The sequence below is a fragment of the Nicotiana tabacum genome, chromosome 7 (genome assembly GCF_000715075.1).
Source record: "Nicotiana tabacum cultivar K326 chromosome 7, ASM71507v2, whole genome shotgun sequence".
Classification (NCBI taxonomy): Eukaryota; Viridiplantae; Streptophyta; class Magnoliopsida; order Solanales; family Solanaceae; genus Nicotiana; species Nicotiana tabacum.
Window position 1 is genome coordinate 155,892,302 of NC_134086.1, and position 14,660 is coordinate 155,906,961.

General features: G+C 31.6%; 1 protein-coding gene and 1 long non-coding RNA gene across 3 annotated transcripts; one reads left to right on the plus strand and one right to left on the minus strand.

Moving 5' to 3' along the window:
* Nucleotides 1-10,954: 10,954 nt before the first annotated feature.
* On the plus strand, nucleotides 10,955-11,949 carry LOC142161895 (uncharacterized). The gene is made up of 2 exons (XR_012693607.1): nucleotides 10,955-11,161; nucleotides 11,272-11,949. It is a non-coding gene; the product is annotated as an uncharacterized LOC142161895 (long non-coding RNA).
* A 200-nt stretch (nucleotides 11,950-12,149) lies between these two features.
* Nucleotides 12,150-14,073, minus strand: LOC107825613 (uncharacterized). Of its 2 annotated transcripts, XM_016652489.2 has the most exons (3): nucleotides 13,675-13,986; nucleotides 12,589-13,572; nucleotides 12,150-12,468 (listed from the first exon to the last, which is right to left on the minus strand). In XM_016652489.2, the coding sequence occupies exons 2-3, from the start codon at nucleotides 13,123-13,125 to the stop codon at nucleotides 12,238-12,240; spliced, it is 768 nt and encodes a 255-aa protein (XP_016507975.2). In that variant the 5' UTR covers nucleotides 13,126-13,572; nucleotides 13,675-13,986; the 3' UTR covers nucleotides 12,150-12,237. The 2 variants fall into 2 exon arrangements, 1 of the variants encoding a protein (XP_016507975.2); XR_001657119.2 differs by lacking the exon at nucleotides 12,589-13,572 and having other exon boundaries at nucleotides 13,675-14,073.
* Between the last annotated feature and the right edge of the window lie 587 nt (nucleotides 14,074-14,660).

Sequence of the window (14,660 nt, forward strand, 5' to 3'; positions counted from 1 at the left end):
TCCTTGTAGGAGCAGAGCTATATCTTGTTAAGACATTAACTGAAAATATTATGTCACGCCTTTTAGTGTTAGCAAGATACATTAGTGCATCAATTGCACTCAAATATGGTACTTCAGGACCAACAAGTTCTTCATTATTTTCATGAGGTCGGAATGGATCTTTATTTATATCGAGTGATCTTAAACCATCGGGGTACTAAATGGATGTGCTTTATCCATATAAAATCGCTTTAAAATCTATTTAGTGTATGCTGATTGATTGATAAAAATTTTATCTTTCATATACTCAATTTGTAGACCAAGACAAAATTTTGTCTTTCCAAGATCTTTCATTTCAAATTCTTTCTTTAAATAGTTTACTGCTTTAGGAAGTTGCCCGGGAGTTGTAATGATATTTGAATCAACATACACAAAAATTATAAAAATTCAAATCCAGATCTTTTTATAAAGATACAAGGACAAATTGAATCATTCTTGTACTCTTCTTTCAATAGGTACTCACACAGGCGATTATACCACATGCGTCTTGATTGTTTCAATCCGTATAAGGATTTTTGAAGCTTTATTTAATAGATTTCTTGGAAACATTAATATGCTTCAGAACAATTTTAATCCTTCAATGATTTCCATTATACACATATCAAGTTTTCATGTATTGCCAGATTAAAACTTGAAATAATTATATCCACCATAAGAGAATATGTCTCCATATAATCAATATGAGGATATTTACTAATTTTCTTGTGTCACAAGTCGTCTTTATGTCTATCGACATGAACTTTTTGCAAAAAAACACATTTATACCTCCATTAGCTTTATACTTTCAGGTGTTGGGACTATCCGCCCAATTTCACATTTTTTCAAGTGAAGTCAATTTTCATTGCGTATTTTTTATTTGGCCAATCATTTATCTGTCCAAATTTCATGACAGATTTGAGCTCAAGATCCTCGTCAATATTAATAATATTGAGCGCTACATTATGTTAACAATATCGTCGACGATCATTTTATATCAGTTCAATTATTACACAATAAAGACATAACTTATTGAGATCTCTTTATCTCATTATTTTCAGGTACCTAAGCCTCTCACATGAGGTCTTACGAAGTGTTATGCCGTGGTGCTCTTCTAGAGCACTTGCCTCCTTGTTATGACCATTTTGCCCCTCTACTTCTTCAAGGAGTTTTATCTTTGGAACCGATTGGTCTGTTACGCTTCATGCGTGCCATAGACTCTATCCCTCATGGACTTTATTCTACTTGGAGCATTAACAGCTGAAATATGACATTTAGATTTGGGTCAGCAAATGCGTCTGGCAATAATTTATAAATTAATTATCACTTGAACATCAAGTTCATATTTTCTTGTACGAGGATCTATATGTATTCATAATAATTCATTTCACGTATCACTTTCTCAGCTATCCATTTTCTCCCTCTAATGTTGGGATCACCAACACATTTCTCAACCTTCTTTGGGAACCCATCTTTGTGCATTGTGGTGGCATAATTAAATCATATAGCACATTCATATTTCTATATAGAAATTATTTGGTTCCTGACCCTGAACCGATTGTGATAGGGAGAAATTTTCATAACTTGGCTAGATGCATACAAATGCTGGTGTATATTAAATAATACATCTCATACCAAATTTCATTTTTGGGAGTTTTGTTCTCACAACCAATGATTTAGCTATAATTGGAGGCATACAATTTCCGCTAAACCAACTTGGATTTACACCAGTATTATCAAGATAAATCATCATAATTTATATTCTGGAATTGTGCTCTAATAATTTGAGCAAGCAATCTTGCAAAAACCAAACTGCAAGTTGATAACAAATGCACATGTGACCATAAAATAGATGTATCTATTAAAATCATATAATAGTAAACGGTCCACATGGCAGGTGACTGAGCCCATATATATATATCACCTTTTATTCCTTCCAGAAATCAAATATATATATATATATATATATATATATATATATATATATATATTATCCTTCCAGAAATCAAGGGATTCAATCCCAACCTTTAACTGGTATATCATGAGAATAAGCAACACAAGAGAATTCTTGAAGAATCTTCTATTCTTCAATATATGTCAATGTAATTCTTAATTAATTTTTCGCATCATAATTGAACCGAGATGGTCAACCGGTCATGCCAATTAATATTTGTTTTAGTAAACCTCTAGTTTACTTGTGGCATATGATTCCAGCATCATGCTTATATTTGTGTAGTACAAATAGAAAGAAGATCGGGTAACCTTTCATATTTACCCGGTATGATTATAGAAATATGAAGATATTCAATCTTCCTTTCATTTATAGTTTCAATATGCCAATCACTTTGACTTATATATTTGAATCTCAAAAAGTTTCTTTTGAGACTTTACAATATCAATGTCATGAATAAGTTTATTCATCCGGTTAGTAACAAATTAGTTTTTCGGAGTTCTTAACAACTTTTGTACTACAAGATCTTTTATCATACCATTCATATGGTAAATGTCTCCTTCACGGATAAAATTATATCATAATAAATTGTCATGGTCAAAATTATCACAAGCAAAATCATTTCTTGCTTTAACTTTGCCTTTAATAACTTTTATAAGGCATACAAAATAATATATTTGGCGTACTACATGTATGCAATCAATGTAAACCTCATAGCTCGATTAAGATTTTCAACTGTTGTCAAGAAAGCATTAGTCCTATGTAAAATACAACATTACAACCAGGACCACTTTTGTCAGGTACGGGTAATAAACCTCATAGCTCGATTAAGATTTTGGTTATTTTGAGCTTCTTGTCCAGGTCATGGTTGGTAAATTAAGCTTAAACAATGACTAAGTGCGTTACCTTTAGTTCAAGGTATTTAAAAACTGGTGTTTGGTTTGCCTTTAGGTGCACGACAAGATCACAAAGATATTCCAACTTTCTTAGTCAGGTATGATTATATGATAGATTAATTTTAAGAAAGACTTACAACAAAATACACATGACTTCACACCATAATAAAAAATGGCATATGTTTTTATCTTTTACCCAATTTAGCCCATATTATACATATTTTGAAAGTATTAGCAAATTCAAAACTTATGTTCTTACAACCATTGCTTCTAAAATGTGTTCCCACAACCGTTGTTTTCACTCTCTCTTCTTCTCACTTCTTCTACATATGCTTCAAAGGGTTGTCCGCTCTTACCCTGCATATCACCTGGTTGCCATGTAAGAAAAATGAAGAGTAGAAGTCCACCATTGAAGGCCATTCAAAGCTTTGCTTTCGAAAATAAGATTTTTTGAGTTTGTCAGTTGTTTTGATTGAGTGTTATTTTAATTGATTGAAAATATCAAAAGGAGTTCAAAATTTAAATTTGAAGTGATTTGGAGTAGATAAGCAAGATTTGAGTTGAATTTTAGAAAAGACGCAAGGAAGAAGACGAAGTTAGTTTTTTGTATAATCTTGTATAATAGTGTATATGAGTGTATAAACACATCTTATACACTATTATACACTTTTATACAAGCGTCTGTAGACGAACTTCTTCCACGATTTTCAGTTGCAATTCTTGTTCAAAACCATTCCAAATCTCCATTAAATGACTTCAAATTTTATATACAACCTCCTTATACTATTTCTAACAAGTCTAAATAACACTCACTCCAAATTTCTCACAAAATTAAATTCTAAATTTAACCCACATGTTTAAGCTTGTTAAAAATTTAATTTTCACCATCCAAATGGATTTGGTTTGTTGAACTAATATTTGAGTCACAGTTACTGATTCAAAAATTAACTTAAAAGCTTGAGCAATCTTTTTAAAAAATTAAATAGTAATTTTTAAAATCTATTGGAGTTGGATGTTGAATCTTAACCTATTATTTTTGGGTAGTTGGTTGTAAATTGAAATTTTGGCTATAAAATTGAAAAATATGGAGCTTAGTTGTTCTTATGTGAAATTTTTCCTAACTTTAATCACATGATATTATCTACAATTAATGGTACTTTTATTCTTTTATTATTGTTAAATTTGCGGTGTTTGTTGCCCAAAATAAATGCAGCATGAGTCCAAAGGCATAGGCTTCTATCACTAATTTGTAATTACCTGCATCAAAGATTCCCTCCCACTCGATCGATCTTATCCATTTGAAATATATGCCACGCGCCATCTCCCCTATGTTTCGCTAACAGCTTGTTTGGATGGTTATTATATATCGATTATAATATATCGTATCGTATTGTACTGTACTGTATTGTATCGCCTGATGAATATAATGTTTGGATGGATTGTGTTATTTTACCGTCGTTTAATGGTATTACGCACCAATAATATAATGAATAAACTTGCAATATTATAAAGAAAATTATGATACGGTATATAAAAAAGTAGGGTAAATGATAAAATAAAATTATTTAATAATAATAAAGGGTGAAATTGAGAGAAAAAGACAAGGTAACGACGCGACCACACCAAATCGGTCGTTACATAAAGTGACACATTTCATCGTTACGTAACGACAGATTTAACGATACGATACAATAAAATTTAAGTAACAATAAAAAAATATTGTATTTAAAGTAACAATACGATACAATACAATAGGTAACCAGCACGCAAAGAAGCTGTAAAAGTCAAGCATCAAATTCATGTTTTTGTATGAAGATGGGATATGTAATTGTGAGTCATTTTACTTGCAAGGTTGTGCATCAAGATTCTTTTTCTTCTGTCTTATCTGTTTCTTTGGCAAGGCTCATGCTATCCCCAAAAAAGTCAAACACAGCGAATTTATTTTCCTATTCATCCATATTTGCTTTTCTTTTCTTTTATTACTCTTTATTTTCTTGTTTACTGGGGGTAGGGGGAGGGGGAGGGGGGTTGAAGAACCTTCGGTTCAGGTCTTCAAGATGGTCCATTATCAGTACTACCAGGTATAATTAACCATAATGAAATTGATGTTGTCTATCATTGTCAAATTTTTCTTAAAATGGAAAATAGGAAAGGTCAATTAGCACTGACCTACGAGTTGACACTAAAATAATGAAGCATCTTCTGCTTAACCTCAAATCATCGTAGCAAGTTCACTAAAAATTTACAAATTTCCAATATGATTAATATGCCCAAATTTCTTACATGAACGGTTTAGGGGGCTACAAGCTATATATTCACTAACTATGTCTACGAGACGCAAAAATTATGTTGATAGCACCAAGTTTGTTGCTTGTAGAAGTACCTTGTTGAATTTTTAGTAGTTATTTGGGACAATATTATGAGGTTAACAATAATTTTTTTGAAGCTGGAGAATGTAATTCATATGATAAAGGCAAATATAAGAGGGGTTGAAAAGCGCTACTACATTACAACTAGGGGTGGGCGTTCGGACATTTCGGATTGCATATGAAATTTCGGTTTGGATTTTCAGTTTTCGGATTGACGAAATGAAAATCCAAATCCAATCCAAATAAGTTCGGATTGGATCGGATTTTTTAAGTTCGGTTTCAGCTCAATCGGTTTGGATATTTTGGATTTTTGGTTTTGAGCTTATAAGTTGAGATGTCTCTTCTTCTTACAAAAATGAATATCCAAATGAAGTACTCATGTTAAATTGCATGAAGAGTTCTTCATTCTCACTACAATCATCCAAATAAAATATTAAAGTGATGAAATTATTATATAAAAAAATAAATAAAAAATACAATAGAGACGTTAATACGATAGATAAGAAGTGGAAATAGTAAAACCATGTCCAAATAGAAAGTATTCTCAAACTAATATTGAATATATATGATAATCTCTAATGGGTAGGGTATTGAACTTATTACTATTGACAGATGGATAATGGACTAAATATAAAGTATAAGAATTTTGAATTTTCGAATATTCATAAATTCGAAGTATCAAATCCAATATTCAATCCGAAATCCAAAAATTTTTAAAATTAAATCCAAAATCCAAACCGAAAATCCAAGAAATTCGGATTTCGGTTTGGATTTCGGTTTTGCCAAAAGTATGCCCACCCCTAATTACAACCCAAGCAAATATGGTATGCAATTTTATGCTATTTAGGGTTGTTACATAACCTACTTCTATTACACACGGGACCAAGACTAATTATATATATATATATATATATATATATATATATATATATATATATATATATATATAAATGAGGGAATAGAAAAGGTGACTTGGCACCTCTCTTTGGCCAAGAAACCTATTTATCTTTTTTCTCTTTTTTTTTTTTTGAGATTTTTGCTCTATTTTAATACAAAGAACTCATTTACTACCCACGGAAGTTTAAGGCCATCTATGATGCGGTGCACCACTCAATTAAAGGCCATCCACAGTTCAATAATTAAAGGAATGGTGCATTCTCCAATTAAAGTAGGGCATATGAATGTCATCATGCTTCATTTTGTGAAATTATCACCGGTGATAAGGTTATTACAATTAATTGACATACCTTCCTTCTTTGCATGTAGCTTTTAGAAGAAGTTACACACATATACTGATACGCCCAGCGAAATCACAAAGAGTGCATAAGGCTAATGTTTTTCTCTTTCACTTTGAAAAAGGTAAGTTTATGTAAATCGTTGCAAAGTCTAATGAATTCTTCTTCGTACTTGCTTTGTATATATTGTGATATCTACTTGCGGATGATGCAAAAATCCTTCTTTTTTTTTGGAATATATGGTCAAATAAAGCCTATGTCGTGCTTACATCCTGTGCTTGGCAATCTTTATTTTCTTATTGCTCTTTTCGGGCTAATATTGGCATATTGCTGTTGTTTGTTCGTTTATATTTCCGTATTGGAATAAATTTGATAGAAAGGTCCTGATTAAGGATTTAAAAATGAGTCCAAATAGGAGTGAAATTAATAACTCCTTTTTCCTCTTCACTTTCAGAAATGGTGATTTTATGCAATAGTTTAACTCTTATGCATGAATAGCCTATATCTCTATATTTTTGCATACAAAAGATTTGCCACGTAGAGGTCAAAGTATTAACCAAATGGTAGATCATTAATAAAAGGCCTCATGTTTAATAAACTGATCTTTCAAACAACCACACCTCAATATATGTTAAAATATATGATTTTTTTGCGCAAAAAAAAAAACTTTGCAAGAAGAAAAGATAATAGGGAAAAAACTTATCCATTCGTCTTCATCATCCAGCGGTATAGTAACAAATATATGCTTATTCAATAATAAGTGTCCAATATTAAACATTAAAACTTCAATTTCTCGGTATAGCATAAACAATATCAATAGTTAATATTTTGTTGTTCATTAAGCATATATTATCTAAATTTAGTTTCATGGATGAAGAAAGATTTTTCATTGCCATCCAAACCTTCCTAATAGAGATTCTTAAGAAAGAGTATAATATACGCCGTGAAATTGAAAGTTCTATGCTTCCATGTATACAAACATAGAGAAAGCAAAGCTTGATAATTGTAGAAAAGAATAATCAACTGTAAAAATTCGATTATATCAAGAAATAATTGTTAGTGTTACGGTTGGAGAATATAGAATAAAGATAAAATTAATCAAAGAATAAATATTATAACTATAATTATTTAGCCACATTTTAATTTCTTTTGACGACCGTGCGAAGCACGGATAAATTCTCTAATGTAATAATAAAGACAAACATGGCGAGATCACATAAATGGGCATCTTATGATGAAATAACGCTTTTGTTAACACGAAATAATTTTCAAAAAAAAACATGACATAATTTTTGCGTCTTGTAGACATAATTAGTGAATAGCTTGTAGCCCCATAAACCGTTCATGTAAGAAATTTGGGCATATTAATCAAAGGAATTTTTACACCCTATAGAAAATCTTAGTACCCTATTTATTTTAAATAAATACCATTTTAAAATATTACATCTTATAAATACCTTTTATCCTTTATAGCAAAAAATCTAAATATACTTACATCCTATAATTAAGGCACCATATATGCTAAATATTATTTTTCTCTCTCCCTTTTTGTATTTTCTCTCACATAATTACCGCATATCTATAAACCCCAATGCAATCTCTCTCTTTTTGCACACAACCAGACTCTCTTCTCCCACAAACCCTATGAAGTCGTCGGCGGTGAAGTCGAGTGCTACTGCTCGAAGATTAAAAACGTTCGAGCTCGAGCAAGCAAAATCAGAGCGAAAGGCATTGATTAACAAAGAGAGATCGTTGAAATCACTCGCGAAGTCTCTTACCCCTTGGCGAGTTTTGCTGGTAAAAGCTTGAAGCTTTGCCCCTTGGCGATGCGAACGAAGAAGTTAGAAACCAAAACCGAGAACGACACTCCTATTAGTTTAATTTTAATTTTAATGTTAATTTAAGAAATTTTACACCCTATAGAAAATCTTAGTATTCGAATGTATATTTCAGCTGTATTCACTTGTATTCAGGTTTAATCAGTTGTATTTAACTATTTTATTCAACAGTAGTTAGTTGTATTCAAGTGTTTTATACAACTGTATTCAGTTGTAGTTAGTTATATTCAACTATTTTATTCAGCAGAAGTTAGTTGTATTTTGTTGCATTCAAGAATTTATTCAGCTGTATTCAATTGTATTTTTGTTGTATTCAAGTGTTTTATTTAGATGAATTAAGTTGTATTTTGTTGTATTCAACTGTATACAGTTTTACTCAACTGTATTATTCATATGTATTTCTCTTTATTCAACTATAATCTTTATTATGTATCTTTCAAATACAGATTAATGAGGGATCGTTTTAGTTCATTGAGTTAAATTAGGAGAATATCATGTGATTTTATTTCCTTCCATTTTTAGCGTAGATATGTTACTGTATTTAATGTTAATGTCGCTTGAATATAGCTAAATACATGTCAAACTTAGCTGGAATTCCAGTTTTTACGCTTATATTTTTAGTTGTATTAATAAATACAACAGCTTAAATACATGAAATATATTGTATAAAAATATAAAAGGTATCTATAACACGTAATATAACAAAGGATATCTATAAATAGCTAATTAGACCAAAAAGATGGTGCTTTATGAAAAATTCCCTTAATCAAATCAATTTGGAAAAGATCATGGGCCAACTTAGTTTGAGAGCCCAAAATTTGTGTAAATGCTAGGGGTATAATCACTTTTAGCCGCACCAGAAACTATTTACATTTGGTAACCGAAAAAGTGTATAAGATTTGTATAATTTTTGTATGTAACATACAGAATGTATATATATATACAAAAAATACACAAATTTTATACATTTTTTCGGCTATTATTTTTACAGCGACTATACAATGCCATTTTTCCTAAATATTTTGTGACGGATAACATGAATAAAGTATGAAAGGAATACAGTCACATCTCTCTAAAACAACATCCCTATATAATAATCATTCACTATAAAAGCCAAATTTTCCTTGGAACCGATTTTTTAAGTTATATTTTACCTCTCTATAACAGCAACAACCATATTTATAGCAAAATGCTCTTTGTAAAATTACCCCTTTATAACAACCATACAGAATCTTTAAGATTAATAAATAATTCTAAAAATATGCACACAATTTTTTTATTAAACAAAGTTTATATCTTGCATAAGATATAAGATTTAGAGATCTGCACATGATATCTTTTTCATTAAACAAATTTCAAAAAATATTTAGATAGAAAAATTTAACTGTTAAGCTCTTATATTGTCTTCAAAAAAAAGCTATTATATACCTTTATGTTAAAATTTTGGACATGAATCTTCGCCAATTCAAGCGTTATATCTCTAGTAAGAGGATGAAATCTACAAAACAAGCTACAATTACAAAGTTCTTCTATCAATCTTGAAAGAATTAGTTTTTTTAGGTAGCTTTAAAATATTTGTCTTACAGCTTGTTTGGATTGTTGTTACATATCGTTTCATAATGTATCGTATTGTATAGTATTGTACTGTATCGTTTGATGAATACAATGCCGAGATAGATTGTATCGTTTGTTGTTGTTTCATAATATCATGCACCAGCAATGTGGAGAATAAATTTGCAATATTGTAAAGAAAAATATGATACGAGATAATTTTATTATATAAAAAAAGTAGGGTAAATGATAAAATAAAATAATTTAATAATAATAAAGGGTGAAATGAGAGAAAAAGACAAGATAACAACGCAATCACACCAAATCGGCCATTACATAAAGTGTCACATTTTGTCATCACGTAACGACGGATCTAACGATACGATACAATAAAATTTAAGTAACAACCAAAACAAACATCGTATTTAAAATAACAATACGATGCACTACAATAGGTAACAACCATCCAAACAAGTTGCTAGAGTTTAAATCTTTATACATTTAGTTATGAATTTATTAATAATATATTAGCTTTTTTCAATATTTAACTAGTGAAATATGCATACCTTTGAGATTTTAAATTTGAATAATATTCTTATCTTTTATATGTAACATTAAAAAAAGAAATAATTATATTTTGGATAATTTTGATCTATAACAACCAAAAAATATTTAAACGCCAATACTGTTATAGGTATATAATAATTATTCACTATAAAAATAAAAAAATATCGGAATAAACGAGAATGTTATATAGAGAGTTGACTCTAGTACGTAAGAGTAGTTAGTAGCCAATTATTCTACTTAACTGTCACAAGTGCAATGTACAAATTTTTTGGAACAGGTGACCTATTTTAATTAGTTTAATACTAATTGCTATATACACTGATAATCAAAAGATTTTTGCGATTCGACTCAGTTAGCATGTTTGTGATAACATCATCATTTCCTTCTTTCTTATAGAAATAGATTACCCAAAATTTAGGGATAATACATAATTACCCCATTGGGGTTGTACCAAAGTACGAGTTGCACCCCTTAAAAATACGGGTATCTAATGACCCCCCTGTATATATTTTTAGTGAATTAAAATACACCTTTGTGGCCCAGTTGGCACATAGGGTGTCTGCACGATTTGTGAGCGCGTGAATAATATAATTTATACTTCCATGCCTTTATTTAACTGTCACATACCATTTATTTAATTAGGTTAAAATTCTTTCTCTTCTTCCACACCCGATTCCGTCCGCCATTGAAGCTCGATTTTGGTGAATAGAAAGGGATTTTTTTGCATTGCAACCTTCTTGTATAGTATTAACTTCTCCTCCTCAATCTTTAATTTTCTTAGTTATATTTTATAGATTATTTTTAGGGTTCTCTATTGAAATTAATCTGTGCTAATTCTCTGTTTTTCAGTGTTTGAAATGGCAGGAATCAACTTGAATCAACTTTGTATGGACGAGCATGACCCAATGTTGAATCTGAAGGTGCGTTGCAAGCATGAAGATTTGCTGTCATTGCAAACTTCTTGGTCGACTTGGAACCCTGGAAGACGGTTCTGGTATTTTTCATAATATGGTGTAAGTATTTGGGCAATTGATTGATGTTGTCCATATTTTTTGGTTACTTTAAAATGATTTATATCTCTTCAAATTTCAAACCAAGTCTTGTAATTTTTTTTGATGGAGGGATGATGTTATTAATGAGCGTTCTAGGTTTGTCCTTCTATGATTGGTGAACAATTGAGAGAGATTGAAGAAGGATTAGCCAATTATAAATCATTAAAGATTCAATTGGTATTGAAAGGGATAGAGAATGAACAATGGACGGAGGTTGAGCAAGAGTTAGAGGGTCATCAGATGATCAATCAAGGGTTGAACCAAAAGGATAAGATGAATCACAGCTAGAATCCTAATAGTAGGAAGAGCATCTTATGTATTTTGTTGTGTCTGATTATATGTTATTTGTTTATGTAATAATCGTGCAAATTATATGTAGTTTGTTCTCCAATCTTTGTAACATTAACTGTAGTTCGGAGGAGTTAATCTCTATTTTTTGGTTGGAACAACAATGAATGGAACTTGAGTTTGTACATATATGTTGTCTGTGCGTAGTTACATAAGATCAATGGATGACATTAACTAAATCAATACCAAACAGATCATTTGCTGCCTATGCGTAGTTATAAGAGAACAATGAACGACATTAACTAAAGCAATACCAAACAGATCATTTGCATAAATTGTTTGAGTATGCTATAAGCAGAATAGGTGGCCAACAAAACAAGTGCAGTATCAACAAAAAGAAGCCAATAGACAGGTATAATATTAACAAAAGGAAGTACTTAATCTGCATAATACATAGTCTAAGTAGTTAAAGGTTCTAAATTCTAGATGTTGCGTTTTGGCTTGAATTTTTTGCTGCAGCATCCCTCTTTGACCTTGTTTGAATTATTTTACCTCCCCTCATTTGTTGTAGTCTCCTTGTGGTCATTGCTACTTTTCTTTTCCATTTCACTCTTGTTCTCGACTGATATCCAATGTCTGTAACCTCTGTTGAACTTATAACTATTCTTGCTCCAAGATTCACAACTCTTTGACTTGGTAGGCAAGGCTGCAAGAAAGAAGAGCAATGCTAGTTAATCGAAGTTTGATTATATACAAAAATTGAAGAACAACACTAAATACTTATATTGAAAGCAATGTATCAACTGTCAGCAACTATTAAACCAACCACTACTATCCTTGGCCTTTTAAAAGGGCGAGAACCAATTGAATTTCTTCTCTTTTCAAGAGTATTGTTAGCAGACCCATCTGAACAATTAAACCAACCCTCCAAGTCACTTGAACTCTCAAAGCCATTAGTTCCCTTTCCCCTTCCTCTAGCATCCATTCCACTTTCCTTTCCTCTAGCTCTTCCTCTTCCAAAAGCACATGTTGAACCAGCATATGGCATACTTGATGAACCTGCAGGTGGAGCACTTCCCTTTCCCCTGCCTCTTCCAGAAATACTTATTGAACCACACGATGATGAAGCTGCAGCAGTAGATGGAGCACTTCCCTTTCCCCTACCTCTTCCAGAAATACTTGTTGAACCACACGATGATGAAGTTGCAGCAGTAGATGGAGCACTTTCAATTCCTCTACCTCTTCTTCTTCCAGCATGTGGAACAAATGCTGAAGCAGCAGCAACAACAGCAGATGTTGAACCTTCAGCATGTGGACAACTTCTCTTATTGTGTCCCTTTGCTTTACACAAGCTGCAAGTCATATGGCGCTCATACCTATGAGCAACTAATTTTTGACCATGTTTGAATTTATTCACACTTTTCCCACTTTCTCCACTTACTTCTCATTTCCCCCACTTTCCCCACTCGTGTTCCCACTCTCTCCACTCATATTCCTCACCCTTCCTACTCATTCTACTTATAACACACGACACACAAACAGAAAAATCAGAAAAATCCACTCCATTCCACCATTGTTAAGACACCACCAAGCTCCACAAAAATTCCATAAAAAAAAAGCCAACCAAAAATTCCAGCTGCAAAAACAACTCAAAAAATACCCCAAACTTAGCTGAAATTCAACCCCCCCAAAAAAATCACCCATCAATAACCAAACACACCATCCTTTTCCTCTAGATATCAGCCTTCAAATACCATAAAAATGCAACAAAAGCTCCATAAAATTCAGTCCTAAAATGCTTCAAAAGCTGCTGAAAAACAGCATAAAAACAGCATAAAAGACTGCTGAAAAACAACATCAAATCTTGTTGAAAAACTACATCAAATAAGCTGAAAAATACAGCAAAACTCACATCAAAACACCTCCATAAATCAGTACGAATTCCAGCCCGAAAACCACCCAAAAACAGCCTCGAAATCATCCAAAATGACACCACAGGTGCGAGTCGAGTCGACGAGCTGTCCGTTTGCAATTCCGAGAGGTTCGGTTCGAGTCTTTCTCCAGCGTGCGGTCAGAGGTCGATGACCGTCTTTGTTCACAGTCGGTTTTCAAATATAAAGAAAGTTTGCTACAAAGGTCAATTCTCCTTTACTTTATGGTTAATGTATTGTTATTCAAATAGTGTGTGAAGTCATTTCTTGTTGTTTTATGTTTTTGGTTGATTATTCTTTATATTTGAAATAAATGTTGGTTGTGTGGCTGATGTAGTTTCATCTAGGGACTTCTAGAAAATTAATATCGCTTCTTAATTAAGGCTAAACTAGTAGTTTGACAAGTTTTAGAATTAATCTTAGTTTGTCTTATCCTTGAATAATATTAATTTGCTCATAATTAAAATACTTTGTTGATTTTTCTTTTGATTTTTTTTCTTAGAATAGTTTATGATCTAAATCAATAGAATCAGTAATACTATGATTAAGTTGGACCTTGATGTTAATTTTTAGAGTTACAAATGTTTTTGTTTTGAGTTGATTTGACCGGATGATTGGTCGTAGGTGAAGTTAGCAGACTATGCAGTAATTTTGATATTAAAAATGTTGGACCAAGCTAGTTTGGGCCAAAATAATTTTGTCAAGCCCAATGGCATCACAAAATACATCCCTTTCTACCCACAATGTTATAGCTATAATCAGTGGCCTCGCAACAATCTCGAATTTAGGAAATGAATAACTATGAACATTCTTAGTTTGCTTTAGGCGCGTAATTAAATCATCATGACTATGGGTACGGCTCTCATGACATAGTTACGATACGTAATCCCCAATTCGGATGTGCATTTCATGTGACCCAATCATAACAACTTTGAACAATAATAAAATAAATATATCGCGAATCACG